The sequence below is a fragment of the Symphalangus syndactylus genome, chromosome 11, assembly GCF_028878055.3.
Source record: "Symphalangus syndactylus isolate Jambi chromosome 11, NHGRI_mSymSyn1-v2.1_pri, whole genome shotgun sequence".
Classification (NCBI taxonomy): domain Eukaryota; kingdom Metazoa; phylum Chordata; class Mammalia; order Primates; family Hylobatidae; genus Symphalangus; species Symphalangus syndactylus.
In genome coordinates, this window is record NC_072433.2 from 42996553 (window position 1) to 43017596 (window position 21044).

General features: G+C 37.7%; 1 protein-coding gene and 1 long non-coding RNA gene across 19 annotated transcripts in view; one reads left to right on the top strand and one right to left on the bottom strand.

Annotated features, from left to right (window-relative positions):
* Positions 1 to 731: 731 nt before the first annotated feature.
* LOC134731816 (uncharacterized) lies at positions 732 to 20747 on the top strand. Its single transcript, XR_010114416.1, has 3 exons — positions 732 to 1056; positions 1814 to 1967; positions 20421 to 20747. It is a non-coding gene; the product is annotated as an uncharacterized lncRNA (long non-coding RNA).
* The window catches only part of CYLD (CYLD lysine 63 deubiquitinase), a 53384-nt gene continuing 39541 nt past the window's right edge, over positions 7202 to 21044 (bottom strand). For all 18 annotated transcript variants that reach the window (XM_063612710.1, XM_063612711.1, XM_055297701.2 and 15 more), the window contains 8 exons: positions 20159 to 20281; positions 17674 to 17765; positions 16776 to 16842; positions 12959 to 13091; positions 11940 to 12048; positions 10456 to 10574; positions 9679 to 9895; positions 7202 to 7765 (listed from right to left, as the gene is read on the bottom strand). In XM_063612710.1, the coding sequence (XP_063468780.1) occupies positions 7581 to 7765; positions 9679 to 9895; positions 10456 to 10574; positions 11940 to 12048; positions 12959 to 13091; positions 16776 to 16842; positions 17674 to 17765; positions 20159 to 20281 (1045 nt within the window). In that variant the 3' untranslated portion in view covers positions 7202 to 7580. The remainder of the gene's footprint in view (positions 7766 to 9678; positions 9896 to 10455; positions 10575 to 11939; positions 12049 to 12958; positions 13092 to 16775; positions 16843 to 17673; positions 17766 to 20158; positions 20282 to 21044) is intronic.

Below are 21044 nucleotides of genomic sequence, written 5' to 3' on the forward strand. Positions count from 1 at the left end.
AATTACACTATTCTTATAATACCCATTTCAGGCTTCACTCACCTAATTACTCTAATTAGGCCTCAGAATCCACCTCCTCTCCAATAAAATCCACACTCCAAGCAGTCTACTGAAGCTGGCAGCCCACAGAGACCTGACTGCCCACAGTTCAGTGCAAACACAGGCTTGAAAGCTTGCCCCAAAACAGTCCCTCCCCAAGAATTCTCCTGCCTTCTTTCTTCCCTAATCAACTTGGTGAGCTCTCTCTTTTCTTTTTATACATTTGAGGCTTATCTCTGAAATATTTCCTAAACAAAGAGAATAGCATCATCATCATGCCCGTTTAAGGATATCTTTTAAGTCCTCTTCACAAATAGTAAAATTTTCATCCTACTTCTAAATTCTCTCTCCTGCCACGGGAACACATTCCCCACATATTCCCTGGGTTCTTCCTCAAGGACTTGGCTGGTAGCTTTGCAATAAATTTTCTACTTTCCCCAAGGAGCTTGTTCATATCCACATTCTCTTTCTGCAGGGCAGAATGTTCCACCAGAGAATGCCAAGTTGATTCTGTCTCCCTCAGAAAACTCCATTCCTCCTGACAACTGGTTCCCAATCCTGGCTGCACAGTGACAAGGAATGGGGACTATGAAAAGGTGTGCCAACCCTTGAATCTGACAAGGAAGATCAGTGATGTCAGAACAGTATTGTTTGGATATCAGCATGTATATTCACCCATGGGGTTCTGAAACAGAAATGCATAAGGAGCTTTGACAAGGACCCACTGCCTGGCCCCATCTTCAGAGATTCCAATAGGTCCGGAGTGTGCACAGGCACTGGCATCTTTAAAATCTCCCTATGTGAATTCAACGTGCAACCAGGATTGAATGGAGAACTGCTGCTCGAAGGCAGTGCACATAAATTCTTCAGGTGATAATGAGGAAGAACGTGCCTCAGCAAGTCAGGAAAAGTTTGGGACTTAGGGGAGGGCCAGTGGCTCCTCCTTCGGCCAGGCCAGCTTTCTTCTGACAAGGACTTGTTTTCACTTAACTGTCCAGATCGGCAGATGGGCACAAAGTATGTGCTGTCACCGTCACAGTAACAGACCCAAACAGAGTCACAAGGAGTGGGGACTATGAAAAGGTGTGCCAACCCTTGAATCTGACAAGGAAGATCAGTGATGTCAGGACAGCATTGTTTGGATATCAGCATGTATATCCACCCATGGGGTTCTGAAACAGAAGTGTTCTTCAATGTATTGTCGATACCAGTATTACCAACTCAGACCATTCTAGCTTTCCTATCATGGCACATTAAGTGACTTAAACTCCAAATAATTTCCAAGGAAGATTGATCTGTTACCTAAAAGAAGACCAAAGTAGGAATTTCAATACACAGTACATCATGCGATCATTCCTCTGGTTATCACAAAAAAGTAAAATATTTAACTGCCTCTGTGACAGCTGTGGTAGAATGGGACACACTACTGGCCAGGCGTGGTGGCTCACGCCTGTAATCCCAACACTTTGGGAGACACAGGCAGGCAGATCACTTGAGGTCAGGAGTTCGAGACCAGCCTGGTCAACATGGTGAAACCCTGTCTCTACTAAAAACATACAAAAAATTAGCCGGGCGTGGTGGCGCATGCCTGTAATTCCAGCTACTCGGGAGGTTGAGGCAGGAGAATTGCTGGAAACTGAAAGAGATTGCAATGAGCCGACATCACACCTCCTTATTCCAACTGGGGCGACACAGCGAGACTCCATCTCAAAAGAAAGAAAAAACAATGGGACACACTACTCCTTAGTCAACAGTGTTAGGTTCATGTTTAGAGATGACGGAATGAAGCAGCGGGGGACAACTTCTGGTTGGAGCGGCCTGGAGGCTGGAGCAGCTGAGCTTTAACAAGCATCAGGGGTCGGAAATACTTGGCTAGATCAAGAAGCCACACAGCATCATAATGCCACTGACACGTCTCCCAGAACAGGGTAAGTGTGTGAGGTTTTCTAAAGCAATTGTAATGGTGGTAGAGGCTTGATCAAGAAACAGAGATGTGCCCGGGTATAGCATTTCCTCAAAGAAATCTTACCACAGCAGAAACTTAAAGTGTTGTAGAGACCCAATTCCAGCCTTCTCATAACCCAAAACCCTTCCCTCAAAGAAATCCAGGAAAAGGAACCATAAAAATGTGATTTTAATGATACAGAAATAGTATATGTACATTTCTTTCCACAGCAGCACTTCATTCATCTCTAAAAAATTTAACAAAATTAAGGCTAAATCAGAGCGAGCTGATAGGAAGGGGTATTCTATGTGGTGGTCTTCTTAAAGAATGTTCTCATAAATATAGGATGTTCTGCAGACAAAAAAATAAAAATAAAACATGCTGAACGAGATACCAGAAACGGGAAATGCAGTAGAAAATGAGCCCCTTTCTACCAATCTACTGAGAATCCCAACTCCCCGGGGAAGTTTCAGATGGGGTGTGAGTTCTTTTAATGAATGTTTATGATCTGATGCTAAGACTTTCTAAAATTAAAATTCCACAGTACTAGGCCATTGTATAAACTAAAACCAAGGGTAGTTGAGTCTCCAATATAATCCCTCTAGAATTTTTTAAGTTAAAGTGGACAGTATTTAAAAGTACTAATTATATCTGAAGCTGTGGTGCTTGAAAGGACAGTCCCTCCATTCATGGCCCTTCTCCCTAACCCATGTTATAAAAATAAATGAAGACTTTAAAACGCAGTGAAATAAAAATGCCATCACTGCCAAGGCAAAGGGCCAGGAAATCAAATGCTGAGTAACCCGGCTACAGAGACTGCTGAATGCTACGATCAGGGAGGAGGAAGACCTTCCTTTCCCACTTTTTCATTATCCTTGACCACACTTGCTGGTTAATGTGTTACCACTGCATCCTGACTCAAGAGAAAACCTTCAGCTGCTCCAGGATTTAGAATAAGATGAACAGTCTTTCTCCCCTCCTCCCATCTCTTCTCCCCAAAGAGGTCTGAAGGGGAACGGAGAAGTGCAATGTGAACTCCCTGCAGGAAGCCTCAGCCTCAAACCCCAGTCTCTGTCAAGAGAGGCAATCCCCTGACACCCGCAGAATCCTGGCCTTCATAAGGCCCCACGCACATCTGCTTTAAGGGGTTTACATTCCTTCTTCCTCCACCTCCTCTTTTGCATGTGAGTTTTCATTTTAGCATCCCTTTCTCCTCCCCGACTCCTCACCTCCTTTGGGGAATTCAAATGTTATCTTCATTAATGGAGAATTGCACCAACCCCTAGAGAAAGGAGTATTATTTTAAATTACAGGCCTTATAGCCTACCTGCTTTAAAAAGACCTCTTACTTTATGACAAGGATTTGTCATCCCAGAGAAAAATCTTCCCATATAACTTTTGAATTTTCATTATAAAGTAGCAAATGGTAAGAAATAATGTAATTTTTTTCTTTAACTTTGCCTAAGAAGTTTGTTTTCATTTCTTTGGCTCCTAGAATCTCAATTTCCTCTAAATAAATAAAAGGGAAAGAAAATATCCCGGTAAATAACATCAAATATCCTCTTAAGTCTTACTTGTATTTAAAGACTACTAACAGCTCTAGGAAACAGCAGGTTGAGGTACATAGACTAAAATGCATTTCTTACACAAATTAGTATGTAAACACAGAGAAACAGCATGATAAACATCCAAGTACCCACATTTATGTAGAATAATACAGTAACGTTACATGACCGCAAAATCACAAAAAGTGAAGGAAGCTTTGAGACCTTCCAGTTAGCAGATTTCACACCTGGCTGGTCACGAGATTCCCCTGGGGATTCCCTCACAGATTTCCTAGGCCTCTTCCTGAACAGTCGGATTCAGTAGGCATGGCCTAGGACCCAGGAATTTGTATTTTTTTCCCATAAAATTCAGTAGTCTAACCCTCTCATTACGCAGAGGAGGAAACTAAAGCTCAAGAGGTCAAGCTGTTGTCTAAGTGTACAGAGCAAGTGACAGAAACAGGGCTAGAATGCAGATCTCTCGTCCCTACTCTGCCACTTTTTCCATCACAGCACACCACCTCCCAAAGCTTCCCCTAGACCTGTCACCCTTACCCTTCAGCTAAGTAGCCTTTAATAAATATTCTGTCGTTAAAACTAGGTAGGGCAGGGACACACCTCATATTCCCTCTGATACAATCCTAGGCACCTACTAAGTGTCCGATAAATACTTCTTGGTTGGCAGTTACTCAGCAAAAGCCTAATACTTTATCCTCTATTCACCTCTCCGTCTACAATCATCCAAGCAGATGCAAAATTATCTGGCCAGATAATCTGCAAGATCCAGCTATAGAGGGTAGTGAATCCTGAATCTATGAAGATGCCGTGTTCAAACAAGCAGGAATTTGGGTGACAACACAGTTCTATAAGATTAATGGAATCTTAATCTTCCATACTGTGTCTCCCCCTTGTTCTCAAAATCTGTGAAAAAAAAAAATAATAATAAAGGAATCCTAGGGATAGGAAGAACCTGGCCATTTATCGACAGCATTTGGCAAACAGAAATTTTAAAAACCGTAAATTATTCTAAGGAGAAAATCCTTAGCAACAGTAACAACATATTTAGTTGATTTTTGTTGCTGTTTTTCCTAGTTTTCAACGTGTTTTCCTAGTCTTATAGAACATTCTTCTGTGGAGGGAGTCAAACTCCTTTATAAAGCTGACAGTGAGGGATGGGACACATTTAGCCTCTATATATGATAACATTGCTCTCCTTCCCCACTCTCTCCCTCTCCACCACATACATACATACACACACACACACACACACACACACGTATTTATTTGGAGGTGAGGAACATGACATATTTTCTACTCGTAATCATGAATGATGAACCATGTTATAAATGAGATAATTCAATTATATTGTCATCTTGATTGTAGATAAGGAATAAAAGATAACCAAAACCTTTAAAAAGCCAACAGGAAAATATTAAAGAAAACTTAAGGCTAAAAATTAAATAACCAGCAGGCACATCAGCCCCCACGCCATGCAGCCCGGCCCCAACTATGTCCCTCTTGACAAACCAGGCTGTGCTGAAGCACGGAACAGTAGGGGCTACCCAGAGGGAGCCAGGACAGACAGGTGCAGGGGAAATCTTGCTGCTGCCTCATGACACTCAGAAGCAGGGAAGGATGCAGCCTCCCCAGGAACCACCAGAGCTGGCCCTGGCATCCCTTAATGAGCACTCCCTCCCCAAGTAACGTTAAAAAGATATCAAGCTCCACCTGAAGAAGACGTCGCCAGAAATCATTTATGGATGAGGCTCTCCCATTTAAGACAGTCTCCACACCTGAGTTTTGAAACGAAGTGTCCATCCAAACAGGTCTTCTTCAAGTTCTCTACCATGACAGCCTGGGTAGCAGAGCTTCCTCAATTTGTATTTTGTTTTAATTTCTACAGGAAAGGAACTGTCTCCTCTCTCCTTTTTTTTTTTTTTTTCCAACTGTTAAATCCAGTCTTAGCTAGATTGTCAGCCCTCAGTATCCGCAGGGGTTTGGTTCCAGGATCCCTGCAGATACCAACATCTGAAGATGCTCAATTCCCTGATATAAAATGGTACAGAATTTGCATATAACTGACACACATCCTCCTGTATATTTTAATTAAATCATCTCTAGATTACTTAGAGTACCTAATAAATGTAAATGCTACATAAAGAGTTCTTGTATTGTTCAGAGAATAATGACAAGAAAAAAGTCTGTACATGTTCAATACGGATGCAACCATCCTTTTTTTTAAAAAAAATCATATTTTCCATTTGCAGTTGGTTGAATCCATGGATGAGAAACCTGCAGATACTGAGGGCTGGCTCCATTCAGATTCCTAATCATTCCTCCAGGTAGTCAATTTTTTAAAATCACATTGACAAGCTCATTCACCCATTTCTTCATTCAACACATATTTATTACAGGGTGATTGGACTTCTAGGTGGTCAGAACTAGAAAAGGCCCTTACGCATCTTGTACCCCACACCCTTCGTTTTACCCAAGGGGGATGGAGGCAGGGCTAGCCCTAAACCCAGAGTCCCTCAGCCTCACCCCGATCTAATAATCATCTCACCACCCCAACCAAGCACTTAGCAGTATAAAACCTTGTGCAAAATATATGTATTTTTCACTTCAAAAATGAAAATATTACAAGATGAGTTTTTGTACCTTACTGTAATTTATAAAGCTAGTAAATATTAGCAAAATGGAATGATAAAACCAAAGAGTAAAAGTGCCTTTAAAAAAGTAATTGCAGGGTTTGTAAAGATTCTTTCCACTTTTTGTCACATTAAATATTTTATAAAGTCATATGCCATATACATATGATGACTTTTCTGCCTTTCTGCACAGTTAGAAAGTCATTCAGGAAAGACAATGATACCACAAAACAACACTCAGAGAATGCACATTCCACAGCACTGATATGTATAATCTATGGTCCTAGTCTACAATATCCACTGTGGTCTAAACACACACTATGGCTGTTATTAAACAAAACATCCCATTTCTACTTACTTTAATCAGAAGGAGGATGAAGCTACTGCTAACATTTCGATGACATATCTGATTCTATCAAGTGAAACTACACTGAATTTAATGGGAGTACTGGCTGACAGATCAAACTTAAGTTCTACACAGTCTTGTCTAAAATAATAGAGGTTTAAATATCCATCTCTTCCAGGAAATTGTAATAATTCTATATGCCAAATTCATTTTCTTATGGACTGTATGTTTGTATAGGACTATTTACTTATCACTCCAATTCTTTCATCAATTTACTTTGCCCCATTCCATAAAATATTAATAGTTAAAAGCCTTAAAATACCTGTTAGCTGACAGTAACTACTATGAATGAAGAGCTTCAACTGTTAAATACCCTAATCCTCCAGGAAAATCACTTCAAAAATGGACATTTGGGGACAGAATCACTCATTTATCTCAAAACCAGAACAAATAGAAAACAACACCATTAAGGGAATTTAAGTATTTTTCTGACCCCTATTGCAGAACACAGAAAAACTGAGCAGATTGTAGACATGCAAGATCAGCAGTATATAGAAAGGATTAACAAATCAAACTCAGTACATCTTCAATAACTGGATTGAGAGTAGACTCTTAATAAAACCAAATTATTTCTTCCTCAAGGCAACCATTAGCTACAAAAGAAAAATGATTTCATATCCTTGGTCCATAAAGAAGACACATTTATTTACATTCTCAATGGACTAAAAGAGGCTTTAAACTTTCACAATTAAAATTGTATGCTTCCAAAAATATCATATGATCAATGCACTTAACTTAAAGCTTCAGGTACTAATAACTTCATTTAGACTTCTTAAAAAACCAACACAAACATACTTTCTAGAGTGCAAAATGCTTCTTATTAAATACTTCAGGAACACAAAAGCAATTTGTTTTTAAACAGAGGCATCCTTTTCTGAAGGATCATCACCACAAAGACATCCATTGCCGGCAATGGACGTGAACAGAACTGCCAGCTCGAATAAGATGCAACGTTAGGACTCTGCCTTCAGTTTCTTCGCCTTTCCCGATGACCCCAGTTATTTGTACAAACTCATTGTTGGACTCTGGTACATGCACATATACGCATCACAAAGCAGTCTTCGTGCACAGCCTTGGATTCTTCTGGAGTCCAAGGAATGCAGGTCTTCCAGAGACATCTTCAAGTACTCTCCTACTTCTGGGCATGGGGTGACTTGAGGAATGTTGAAGCCGTTCTGACCACCTATGGCACAGAGGAAGAACTCTTTATAGGGCAGTCAAGTTCTAAACCCTTTTGCCAGTGATTTTACAATCCTATCATTTCCAAAAAGCTAATTTCATGCTCTAAAAGCTTTTATTTTACTTCTGATTTCTGGAAGTGAAAGCCTCCTTTAACTCTTGACATATTCTCATTTCTTGGTTTCTCAAAAGATTCTGGGGCCAACAGTGAATAAACCTGGTAAAAGGACACGAATTCTGAGGTAAGCCCCCAACCTACTTTCCAGACTTCTCTCTGTAGTCACTCAGGGAATCATGTTATCAATACATACGTAGACAACACTCTGTTCTTCACATTTCATTTCCTCCCAGACACAAGCCACCCAGCACACTTCACCATACGACTGTCCAATTCAGAATAGATCTAGTAAAATGAACGCTATTATAGCTCCCTACACTTTAAACACATCCTTACACAACTCTAACACCGTTTGTTTGACACATCACCAGGCCCTGATGAAGGTGCTCTGGGGTGTGATTTCAGAGATTCCAAGAAAGGCTCCTCTGGGTTACCTCAGTGGCTTTTCCAAACCAATGCTGTTGTGTTATGCTGTTCAGTGCAAACGTTAACTGGGTTGGGGGCACAGCTACAGATGGGGCTGGGATGTATCCCTCAAGCATCAGAGAACTGAGAAAAGGTGGAGAACTCTTGATCTAGGGCCCAGGCCTCTGTTCAAGAGGCTGCCACAGGGAATGTCTTAGGCTACTGGAGGGCCACACCAGAAGGCCATGGGGGCTGGACCTGAGAGAGCAGCTAAAGGAAAAATAGAGTATAAGAATGGAGGAACATGAGAGTCACACCTCACAACCTTGCCCAGGCCTGGTCTTAACCTGCAAACTCCTTATAGGTAGAGGCAGGGCTGCTTTAACAAACATTTCTTACCTAAAACCCACTAGCCTGCCTGACATTCATTAAGCATTAGTTAAATAATGATTAAGCATCCTAGAAAGTGGCCTGGCAAGTGCAGCCCATTCCCCACTTCAGGGAGAAACACACTACATGCAAAAGAGGCTTTACTTTTCTAAAGAGGATGTTTACTTCTGCTCTCAGCTTTTGGCAATTGGAAGATAACATGGTTTAGTACAAAAAAACGTAAGCACTGAGATCAGAAAGACTGAGTTAAACACAAACTACAAGACATCAGGCACCTTAAACCTCAGCTTTAATAACAGAAAAACAGGAATAATCCCCATCTTGCCAGGATTTAGGTAGAATGATTTAATGGTGCTAAATAAACAGTTACCGTGGCTCCTACAAAAATGAGAGGGACCTGAAAGAAGACAACGAAGCTGGAAATAAGATCCCTCAGGGCTGAAATAAGAATTTTAGGATTCTTTTTTTAAAAAAAGAGCATATGCATGTCAAAATATCACAATATGAGGCTGGGCGCACTGGCTCCTCTTGTAATCCCAGCACATCGGGAGGAAAAGGAGGGTGAATCACTTGAGGCCGGGAATTTGAGACCAGTTTGGGCAATATGGCAAAAGCCCATCTCTACTAAAAATAGAAAAATTAGCCAGGCATGGTGGCATATGCCTGTAGTCCCAGCTACTCAGGAGGCTGAGGTGGGAGGATTGCTTGAACCTGAGAGGTGTAGGTTGCAGTGAGCCAAGATCACGCCGCCGCACTCCAGCCTGGGTGACAGAGTGAGACTCCATCTCAAAAAAGAAAAAAAAAACACACAGCTATACTATTCCTTAGTTCAGCTAGCAAGGTTGTTAATGCAATCCAAGATATAAGACTGTTGTCACCAGAATAATCCTGAAAGGATTTTCTCGGAAAATATTATATCACTCAGAACAGGCGATCCCACTATGAACTGTCCCACTACAAACCAGAACCCTGTGCCACATGCAGAAGAAAGGCGTTTTCAGTACCATCCCGATCGGCCATGCTGTCAAAGAAGAGCCAGGCGGAGTCGTCCTTCCCATACTTCACAAAAGCAACATAGTGGCTTGTTTCTATGCAGAGAACAGCAAATAACTCCATATTCTGGCACGGGATGCAGCCGTGTCTCCAGTCCCAGTCAGGTAAGTCTTTGGGAAGTGACACTGGGTTATATTTATGATTCAGCCTCTTGGGATGAAGGTGGACCTAAAATGGACCATGAAGAGAACGTCATTAGGCTGAGGCTGGTGGATCACAAGGTCAGGAGTTCAAGACCAGCCTGGCCAAGAAGGTGAAACCCTGTCTCTGTTAAAAATACAAAAATTAGCTGGGTGTGGTAGCAGGTGCCTGCAGTCCCAGCTACTCGGGAGGCTGAGGCAGGAGAATCATTTAAATCCCAGAGGCGGAGGTTGCAGTGAGCCAAGATCGCACCACTGCACTCCAGCCTGGGCATTAGTCTCTCTCAGTCTCTGAGTCTCAAAAAAAAAAAAAAAGAAAAAAAAAAAAACCACGTCATTAATGAAAGAAACTCAATGTGTCAAGTGAATGGGCTTCCTTACTCTTATTAAATACATCCCTTATAGCAATCAAGTACTTCAACAACAGCTCTCAAGTAAACAGAAAAGGCAAAAGCAATACCATTTTATTGTACATTTTTAACCGTTAATTATGATTTTAAAAAACTTTCCAAAACGAGCATTCTGTTTTCAACTATAAATAAGTTACTGTTCAACAAAAGTTCATCCATTAAGTGAAGGGAAACTCACTTGAGTGTTGCAGGTTTTACAAAACTGCTTGATTTTTCCAGCTGAGATGTCCGGATCGTCGTAGCATTCTCTACACTCATACATTGCAAGCCCTCCACATATCCGGCACTGTCTGGGAGCTGAAATGTGGGAAGGGGAAGGGAAGTTAAGAGGCCTTTAAAATAATGCATTCTTTCATTAAGAAGATGTAAAGAAAAGTTAGGCTTTAAAAAGAACAATGTTCATGCCTTCAAAAAAGTCTCTTTCTCTTCCATCCGCTTAAGCTCTCAGTTAGTATTTGAAATATCTTTAAAAACATTTTCTCGGACCAAACCATTTTTCTAAATAGTGTCTCCTAGAGTGTTTTTCCCTTCATTATAAAATACCCACTGATGAAAATTCAAAGACACAAGAAAGTACAATGGAGAAAACTAAAAGCATCTATAATTTTAGTTGGCAGGAGATAACCACTGTCAATATGATTATGAATTTTCTCTAATAATTTCATATCTGAATATTTACATAGGTATATGTGTGTGTGTGTGTGTGTGTGTGTGTGTGTGTGTGTGTATATATATATGGCCCCTTTTGTAGACTATATCAACGTACTTACCTTTCCACTTAATATTACACCATGACCATTTTCATACACATTGGTCTTCAAAACCATGAATTTTAATGGCAGTAGTTTAATTGTTAGATACACACTGATTTAACCATTCTCCTCTGGTTAACATTCAAGTTGTTTCTAATTTTTTTTTTTTAATCTTACACTGATGATTTCTTTTTTTTTTTATTATACTTCAAGTTTTAGGGTACACGTGCACAATGTGCAGGTTAGTTATATATGCATACATGTGCCATGTTGGTGTGCTGCACCCATCAACTCGTCATTTAACATTAGATATATCTCCTAATGCTATCCTTCCCCCCTCCCCACCCCACAACAGGCCCCGGTGTGTGATGTTCCCCTTCCTGTGTCCATGTGTTCTCATTGTTCAATTCCCACCTATGAGTGAGAATATGCGGTGTTCAGTTTTTTATCCTTGCAATAGTTTGCTGAGAATGATGGTTTCCAGCTTCATCCATGTCCCTACAAATGACATGAACTCATTCTTTTTTATGGCTGCATAGTATTCCGTGGTGTACATGTGCCACATTTTCTTAATCCAGTCTATCATTGTTGGACATTTGGCTTGGTTCCAAGTCTTTGCTACTGGGAATAGTGCCGCAATAAACATACGTGTGCATGTGTCTCTATAGCAGCATGATTTATAATCATATGATAATAAGTATATTTGCATATCAAATATTTATTTTCATTTCCATTTTCTCAGAATAAATTCCTAGAAATAAAATGACTGGTTTCATATTTCCAGGCTCTTCAGATACTGAATTGCCTTGGGAAATACCGTGTCCAGTTAGAGTCTAACCCACAGCTGATGGGAATTATCTGACAATTTCCACAAAACCAACAAAACAAACTAAAAAAATCTCATACTTACTGTCTTCAAGTAAATCTGTTATATTTAATTCCAGAGAAGGAAAAATTTTTTTAAATAGTTTAAAGTCTTTTCCAAATCGAGGCATCTGAATAATCAGACATGATGGTGCCTATAAAAAAGACAGATATTTTTAGAATCAAAGTGTTAAAAAAAAAACTTTTCCCTATGAAACCAAAATAGTCATGGCTGTCAAACAAAACAGTGAGTTCTGCCTTAATATTGGTGTCCTATGAAACAGGATCTACACATGACCATGGGCTGTGGACAGAGGACACCAACAAGCCACAAGTCTTCAAGTGGCTCATGATCGCAGGGACACACCAGTACCTAGAGGTCATGGAGTTCAATAATCTTGAGTCTCAAATAAAATCATGGCATTTTGTTTGGGTTTATATTTATTAAAGGTTTTGGACAGATTGTTTTTGCAAATATAATACAGAAAATGTCATCACAGAAGGACACTACTCATTATATTTCAACAAATAAATAACTGTGGCTGTTAAGGTTTTACCAAAAATGACTTCAGAAATGAATACAATCAAAATAAACCACAAGCATATACTATTAAAATTATTGAGATTCTTGGACAATAAAAGAAAAATAATTTCTATCACTGGTTCATTAGCAAGTATAAATTAATTTATTGACATTTTGTCTCTTAATGAAGGGGGGAAGTAAACATTATATTTTGATATATTTGGATAATATGCTTGGGTAAAATGGCATTTTAAAAAATATAAGTCTCCTTTTGCTTTAAACTACCTAAAAGTTTTCAAGTTACGCAAATTAGCTTGGTGTTTTCTTTGGCAGCAGAAATCCAAAAAATTCAATCTTAATTCTAAGATATTTTCTGTAAAGGCAAAGTTGAAACACTGCATACTTTTTAAAATTTGTGTTTCTTAACAGTTTGTGTTTCAAACTGTTCTCAGCTAGTTAAAATCAATAGATACTGAATCTACCAGTAGTCTTAAGACTCCCACAGACTTTCATATAAAATACCACAGGTAAGTATCACTAACCTCTGCAAATTTCAGGTTACTGTTGATAAAAGACCATTCTAACAACTGCTGAATTGTGGGAACTCCAACCTTCTCATTTTTTTCCATAAAAATTTGATAGAAGTAACAATCTTGTACTTTTTGACCTGCTGATCTAAAAACACACAGAGAAAAAAATACGTACAACCTATTTATCAAATGCCTAAATCAAAATGTGAAGTTGTCCCAGCAGTATTTGAGAACAGAAAAACCATAAAATTGATGGTGTAGCTTTGGATAGTCAGAACAACAGAGAGAAATAAATGATTTGGACAAAATAATTAAATGTGCTTAGGTACAAGACCTTATAAATGATTTATTTTGTTTAGTTTTTAGATTGGAAAGTTCTCTTAGTGATTAGGAAAAAAATAATGGAAGCACTGTGTGAACAGAACTAACCAAAAGGTAAATCACTTAGTGCAACTTCACTGCCCAAATCTAGAAAGCAGAAAACTATTTAATGCCTGAAAATAAATTATTATATGCCTGGATGTGACAGACCCTTACCAGACCTTCTAGATCAAACTTTTCATTTCTAAAATGAAGGTGCTGAGATCTAGAGAAGGAGAATGACTTCTCAGCAAGTCAAAAGCAGAGCTGTGTACAGAATCTAGGGGCCCTAATAACCGCTTACCATTCTTTCTGCTAAAGCATGCTGTATGATAGTCACTCATTTATTCAACAAATACCAAGTAAGCACCTACCATATGCCAATCATAGTGTTACTCTTATATTTTGCGCATCTTTCCTTCTAAGTATTTTACTATAGCATGTCATTAGTCTTTAAAACTAACTCTACCAGAAGGACGAATAATCCTTAAGTTTACTATTTACCTTTTCAGCAGAATTTCTGGATATAAAGTTAGACTGTTTACATCTAAACTTATATCTAGATTTTAAGATTTTTAGGGGAAAATATTAATAGTTTTCACTTAAAAAAAATCAGCTATTCAGAGATCAGCCTGCAGAAATCCTCAGCTTCCCAAAGCAACTCATATCCCCAAATAAACAAAACTTAATTGATAACAAAACAGGAGATTCTGGAGACCCACAACAAATACAAACAGATGATAATCGAAAAACCTGAAGGCTATGATATACCAATGTTTTAATCAGTTGTTGATGACTATGACAAAAGACCAGAATTTTTCTGTGAAAGCCAAAAAGGCATAGAAAATTAACAGTTTACAGGAAAAAAAAAAATAAGAGAGGAAAATAAGAAACCAGGAAGTAGTAGAGGTAAGTAGTTTGTAATCATAATAATGGCAGCAGGGGAGGAAGGCTGGTGGTTGAAGGGGGCACCACATTGCAAACACTGAGAGAAAGGAGGCAGAAATAAGGATGGAGAAGACAATTTACTAATTTCTTGACTTTCCCTTGTTTCTTGCATCCCACTCCTTTATTCTAAACTCAGTTTTGTTTTACTGAAGTACATCCTATAGTAAGTCTCTGAATGGTAATTTAGTCCTGGTTCTTCCTGCTCAGAAATTCTGAATATTTTTATTCTTAGAATTTCAGTCTATCAAAAATTCTAAAAATTATTCAGCTATTATCTGTTGAAACATTGCCATTTCCCTATTCTCTCTAGTATCTCCTTCTGGAACTCCAGTTAGAATCCATATTCCATGTCTGTTATCCTCTCTTTCTTGTTTTCTAACTCTTTATCCCTTTGTGCAACATTCTAGGTACTTTCCTCAGCTCCCTCTTCCAAACGAGCACTTCTCTCTTCAGCTGTGCACACTGCATCAATGAGATAACATCATGATATAGTTTCTATTTCTGGAGATTCTGTCTTTGGTTATTTGATTCTGTTTATCAAATCTGTTTTACCTTTCATTGTCATCTAGTTCTTTTGTCTCTTCAATCATTTAAGAACATCTTGTAGTCTCTTTTAGACTATTTAATTATTTTAGATTTTTTGAGGTACTCATCCTCCTATTTGTTGCATCTGCTGACTCTGTCCAAATGAAATGCTAGTGGAGGGGAAGAATTACTCTTGAAAAAGAGCTAACTTAGAATATTTATAATCTTTAAAAAGTGATTCTCAATATGAAGAGGTTGTTTGCAGGGGTGAAGGGGACAGTGTACCCTTCAGAGGGTGTAAGAACTTCCCAGGGCCCTTTCAAGTCCCACAAGGCATTCAGACTCTGAGATATATTCAGAGATGCCCTGATCCCTCCCTACTCACTCTGAGGATCACTCAGTATTCAACCTATGTTATTACTGGGCGTGTATTACATTCCATAAGTGTGTAGGCTAGAAAAGGGAGTAAAAAGGATGAAAACAACTATTTTAAGCATCTGAAATTTATCTCTTTAAAATGAAAAACCAAATTGACTTTTTTCTCCCGAAGTGCCTTCTAGGTTTCCTACATCATGTATTAAACATCTTTCCTTTCCCGTTTCTGTTTGAAAGTTGACTTATAAGATACTGAAATTCTACATACAGTTAATTCTATTTCTGAGCTTTCTATTTGGCCCCATTGATCCATATTTCTAATCTTATGCTAGTATCACACACTATTTTAAAGTCTATTGCTTTGCCTTTGTAGCTTATAATAGAAATCTATTTTAAAAGCATTCTTCAAGATTTTTGCCCACTTCATTTTGTAGAGAACTCTAAATCCACTTTCCTGAAGTATGTTAAGATCTTGCTTGTGTGCAAATTATTATGTAATCATCTTTAAATTATTTAATTGTCCTACCCAGAACATTGTAATCTTTCTCACTAATTAATCAAAACCCTTTTAGCTCTGTATAAGTCTTTAAAAAAAATCTATCTCAATAAAATTGATTTCTTGGTATTTTATACTTTCATTAAGTATTAAATTACTTTTTCATATTTGCTTGAAGGTATACAGAAATGCTATTGATTTTTCCATGGATATTTTACATAGACAAATTATGAATTCTTTTGCTAATTGTAGTAATTTTTAGGCCATTCTCTAGGATATTTAGGTGTACATATGGCTATTATCATCTTTGAACAGATAATATGAGCTCTCGATGGTTATGTATCAGTCTCATTTCATTCATAAGAACTTCCCAAACAATATCAAACCACAGCCATGGCACCATCCACCCTCCCCCTCTTCTCCTCACCCATCAATTCAACAGTGGCATCAAACAATATCACTTTAAGACACAGAGATGAGGAAGAGTACTTGCCTATGCTTAGCTTTTAGGGAAGTATATAGGATATTACTAAGATTCTCAACAGAGAAATCCAAGCTAAAATGTAAAAAGGTCCATTGTTTAGACTGAGAACATTCAAACTACCTGGAAAGTTCAGTCATTTAGAACATTTCATTAAGAACTTTACTACATTAAACAAGGCTTTCATTCAACATGGTGGGTGGGGAGGGGAGACAAAGTTATACAACTAAGAACAGGAAAGCTAATTTAAGACTGAATTTTTTGAGTGATGAGTAGACAGAAAACAGTGTTCTCGAAGTGTCTGATTAAGTTAGAATGAGATTTTTTTCTTAAAAGTTCATTAATTGAAATTATGAAAATATATATACAGTTTCAAAAGAAAGTAATTTGCAATAATACTTATCGCTAGGGTTAAAAATTATAGTGCAAATTTACATTGGATTTGATCTTCAAGTAAACTACAGTACCGTGGCGAGGACAACAAATAAAATTAACTTGCATGATAGATATTCCCCTAACCTATTAAGAGCCCTAAACAAATATAATATTAAGAAATCATTCTGGAAATCATGTCTGTTGAATAATGACAGTGGAAATGAGAATTGTCTATTTTTCCAATGCTTCTAGAACAATTTAAAGGTTACCTTATTTTTAGCAAAGGTTCTACCCTTAAAATATGATGAAACAGGATATTCAAAAATTCCTCAGGATCTAGGAGAAAATTTAAAAATCAAATAAGTCATAGGCAAAATTTTTAAATCATTTTATTTTTTATTTCTAACAGTCATATTTTAATACTGAATTCAGTTTCATTCATCCAATATTGTTTCCATTAAAAGCACAGTTTTCAAGTTTTCATGACAAAGGAAAAACATAAAAGGCATTTAAAAGTTATAATCAAGTATTATGTTTCAATTTTGTTGTAAGTTTATTACATTTGAAAGGGTGTAACAGATCGCACATAATGAAACAGCTGTTATTTCTTTTGGAGGGGTTAAGTGGAGTACAATCTGAAGTATGCTCTGTTTTTTCCTGCAAGCCTCTAAACATTACAGCTGTTTACAGTATGCTGCTGGCAAGTTCAGTCAGGTGGTGAATCTTTGAGTAAGCCCATTAGCTAGGAAGAGATTATAACACTGTTCCCTGACTATAAACTTAATCCTAGCCAGCAGCTTTCTAACTCCCGTTTATAACAGGGAAAACTCAGTGGGAAAATGTAGAAAACCCAATGCAACTCTGCACCACAAGAGAGAAACAACTGAGAATATCATTGCTGGGTGGAAAGGAAAGGACTTTTTATTTAAGCATTTAATATACTAGAACCAGCCAGCTTCTTAAAGGAGTTCATTATTCCACATCATCAATCACTTTTAGAAGAGAGGAAGAATTTACTAAAAGAGGAGATAACCATATATCACATAAAAAGAAATTTCTAATTTAAAATAAAACCCCCCAACTACACAGACACACATTTCAGCTAATACTTTGACATGTGAATATGCTCTTCAGTTATTTTTAATGCATATGAGTTAAGATGGTTACCTTTTTCTTCAGAGGTAAATCCTGATGCAGCCTCCACCTTTTCAAGTATTTTCCTCAGTTTCATAATTTTTGTGGCACACACATATCCATATCTAAGTTAGTAAAAAACTATTAATTGATATTGGCATGTATTAAATTATATAACACATCTTAATCACGCATTTCCTTTTTTTTTTTTTTCTGAGATAGAGTCTCACTCTGTCACTCAGGCTGGAGTTGTGCAGTGGCCCAATCTCGGCTCACTGCAACCTCCGCCTCCCAGGCTCAAGAGATTCTCATGCTTCAGCCACCAAAGTAGCTGGGATTACAGGCATGCACCACCACATCCAGCTAATTTTTGTATTTTTAGTAAAGACAGGGTTTCACCATGTTGGCCAGGCTGCTCTTGAACTCCTGGCCTCAAGTGATCCACCCACCTCGGCCTCCCAAAGTGCTGGGATTACAGGTGTGAGCCACCGCACCTGGCCAACACATTTCTTATACAACTCCAGTATGTCATAAATCAACAGACAATTATTTTGAAGAAAACAATTATAGGCTTTTTCTTGAAGTTTGCAAAATTAAAGATCTAGAACCAGAATTATGCTAGACACTATTATATGCTCTACAAGTAACTGTCATGCACTAATACAATATAAAAAAATTTTTGCTGTGACTGATTTTTTAAATAATATTTGCTTGGGAAATTAAAGCATTTACTTTATAAAGCAGAATATACAATTTTGAGAGAGAATATCCTTTTAATACTAAAGTGTAAAACCACCACCAAGGGAAATGGGAAAGGGAATTTATAAGAAACTGAAAATCTAAAATCTGCAATCAAACCAATTGGCATAATGATGACATTTTCTCTCTTCTTTGTCTGAATGCAAGACATATTCAATAAGTTTAATATCACTTTAAATTTGTAATTCTATAAATGGCTTCAGAGGAGAACTTAGCAGCTACCATAAGTTTACTAAGGACAAGTCAGAACTAGCTAATTTTATATCCACTTTTCATACTATTCATTCACTCATTAGTTTCCTGCAACCAATACAGACTGAGAATCTACCACTTACATAGTAACGTAACCTGTCAGCCACTGGGAATACAAAATGAGTAAGGTTAAAAAGACAGGGTCTCTGAAGAAAAGCAGAGATTTCAGCACCAAATAAAACCAGTCAGCTATATACAGATATGAATGCTACAGACACAGGGAATCCTGATCACAACAGGGCATCTGACCAGTTTCTTACCGTGGACAGGGTAAGAAAGTGTGATTAACTATGATTCTTAACTGGTTGAACAATAGGATCCAAAGAATGTTTATTCTTCCTCTCTTCTAGGAAGGAGGTGTTAACATGCCTTAGAGTTTCAGGTTTGACCTGTCTTGTTCCAGTATCAATTACTTGGGGAAAAAAATAGTATGTTTAAAAATTTGCATAAGACAAAATAATTGATGTGAAAATCAAGATTCACAATCATCTTAAAGGGTAAGATCATTAGAGAAATCATTACAGAATTTAAGGAAAGCAAAAGATATAAGTGAGGAAGTTTATTCTCTTATAATTTACTTTCCTAGTCATGTGATATAGCAGATAATTTGGAATGCTCATTGTATTTGAGTATTCTGCTTTTTTGGTTCAAATTTGATATCAAACTATTTTTTACTTTAACTGATAAATAAGAACAGTATATAAAATGATTCAAATTTATCTTAATATGGACTTTAAATATATCACTTTCTCTCTACACTCCTGAATGAACAAATTTGTTTTATGATCTATGGTCCTAATTCTTCATAGTTTAAATTTTATAATGTGACATTATCACATATCACTACTACCACTTATTCAAAGTCTTTACTAGATATCTCCCGTCACTTGTACTTGTACCATTACAAATTGCTTCCTGTGGCCATAAAAAACATATTTATAATTCCTAAAGTAGGAAATGGAAAAAGAATCACCTTTTTAAGGCAGGTGGAAAGAGGCAAAATATATTCCTTTAACCAAAAAATATGGTACTAAAATACATCTCATCTGTTGCTAGTCCAAAGTATTAAACACTAGCTATTCTATAAAGAATTTCCCTTGCTCCTTTTCTTTCAGATTTAAGAAGCTAGACTATACCAATTTAACTAATAAGCATGATTACTTGTAGCAGAAGTGTTGGAATAAACTATTTCAAAAGATAAGAATCCTAAGTATTATGTATTAGCTTTCCTAAACATACTGCAATTGCTAAATTATAGTTTACTCTAGCAAAATAGGTTAAATCATTTCATGGAATATGCTATGTTCCACACCTTGGCCAGATTTAAGAAATTAAATAAGCAAAAAAGCACAAGGACCAAAGGTTTAAAGATGTAATATTTTACCATAAGAACTAATTTTCACCCATCTCTTATTATATGAAGACAAGGTATAAATTAATTACTATACCAGAAAACAGCAAATAGAACACCATGTAAAGGCAAAATAGCAATATGTCTTCTACTTACATTCTCAGAGGATTAACAATTTCTGTCCTCAGTAGCTCTTGGGTTTCACTATAATATTCTACATCATTCTTTTCTTTGGGTCTAAGTAACACAGTGTCCAGAACAGAACTAAAAGCAAACAAGCTGCAAAAGAAAAAGGATATTTTTCTTCATGCTGTAAACATATTTTTCAAGAAATAGATTTTTAAAAGAATTAGATGAGGAAAATAAGTAAAGTCTGGAGAACAAATAATATAACAATTTGTGTTTTTCATTAACACAGGTACCAGGACCCCTGTGAAGATACCCATGGTTCAATCATCAGGACCTACAGATCCCTCCATGTTAAGGACAATACCAATAATACTGAGAAAGCAAACTGCAGATTGGCAGTGTTAAAGGATAACAACGTGCTCACAGAATATTAAGAAAGAAAACCTCTTTGCAAAAGTTGAAAGAGGGTCTACAAATCTCAGTCAAATTACAGACAACAGAGGACAGCATTTGGAAACAACTTCCCGAGGCAAGCACTACTCAGTACCCCACTTCCCTCTCCCCATCCCCCTTTGCAAAGATCTATTACATTAATAAATTTCTTTAAATGCTAAAATCACTTATGAGTGACTAACAGGCCAGGAGCGGTGGCTCATGCCTGCAATCCCAGCACTTTGGGAGGCCGAGACAGGTGACTCACCTGAGGTCAGGAGTTTGAGACCAGCCTGACCAATATCGTGAAACCCCGTCTCTACTAAAAATACAAAAATTAGCCGGGCATGATGCAGTGCACCTGAAGTCCCAGCTACTTGGGAGGCTGAGACAGGAGAATTGCTTGAACCCAGGAGGCGGAGTTTCCAGTGAGCTGAGATCGCGCCACTGCATTCCAGCCTGGGCAACACAGTGAGACTCC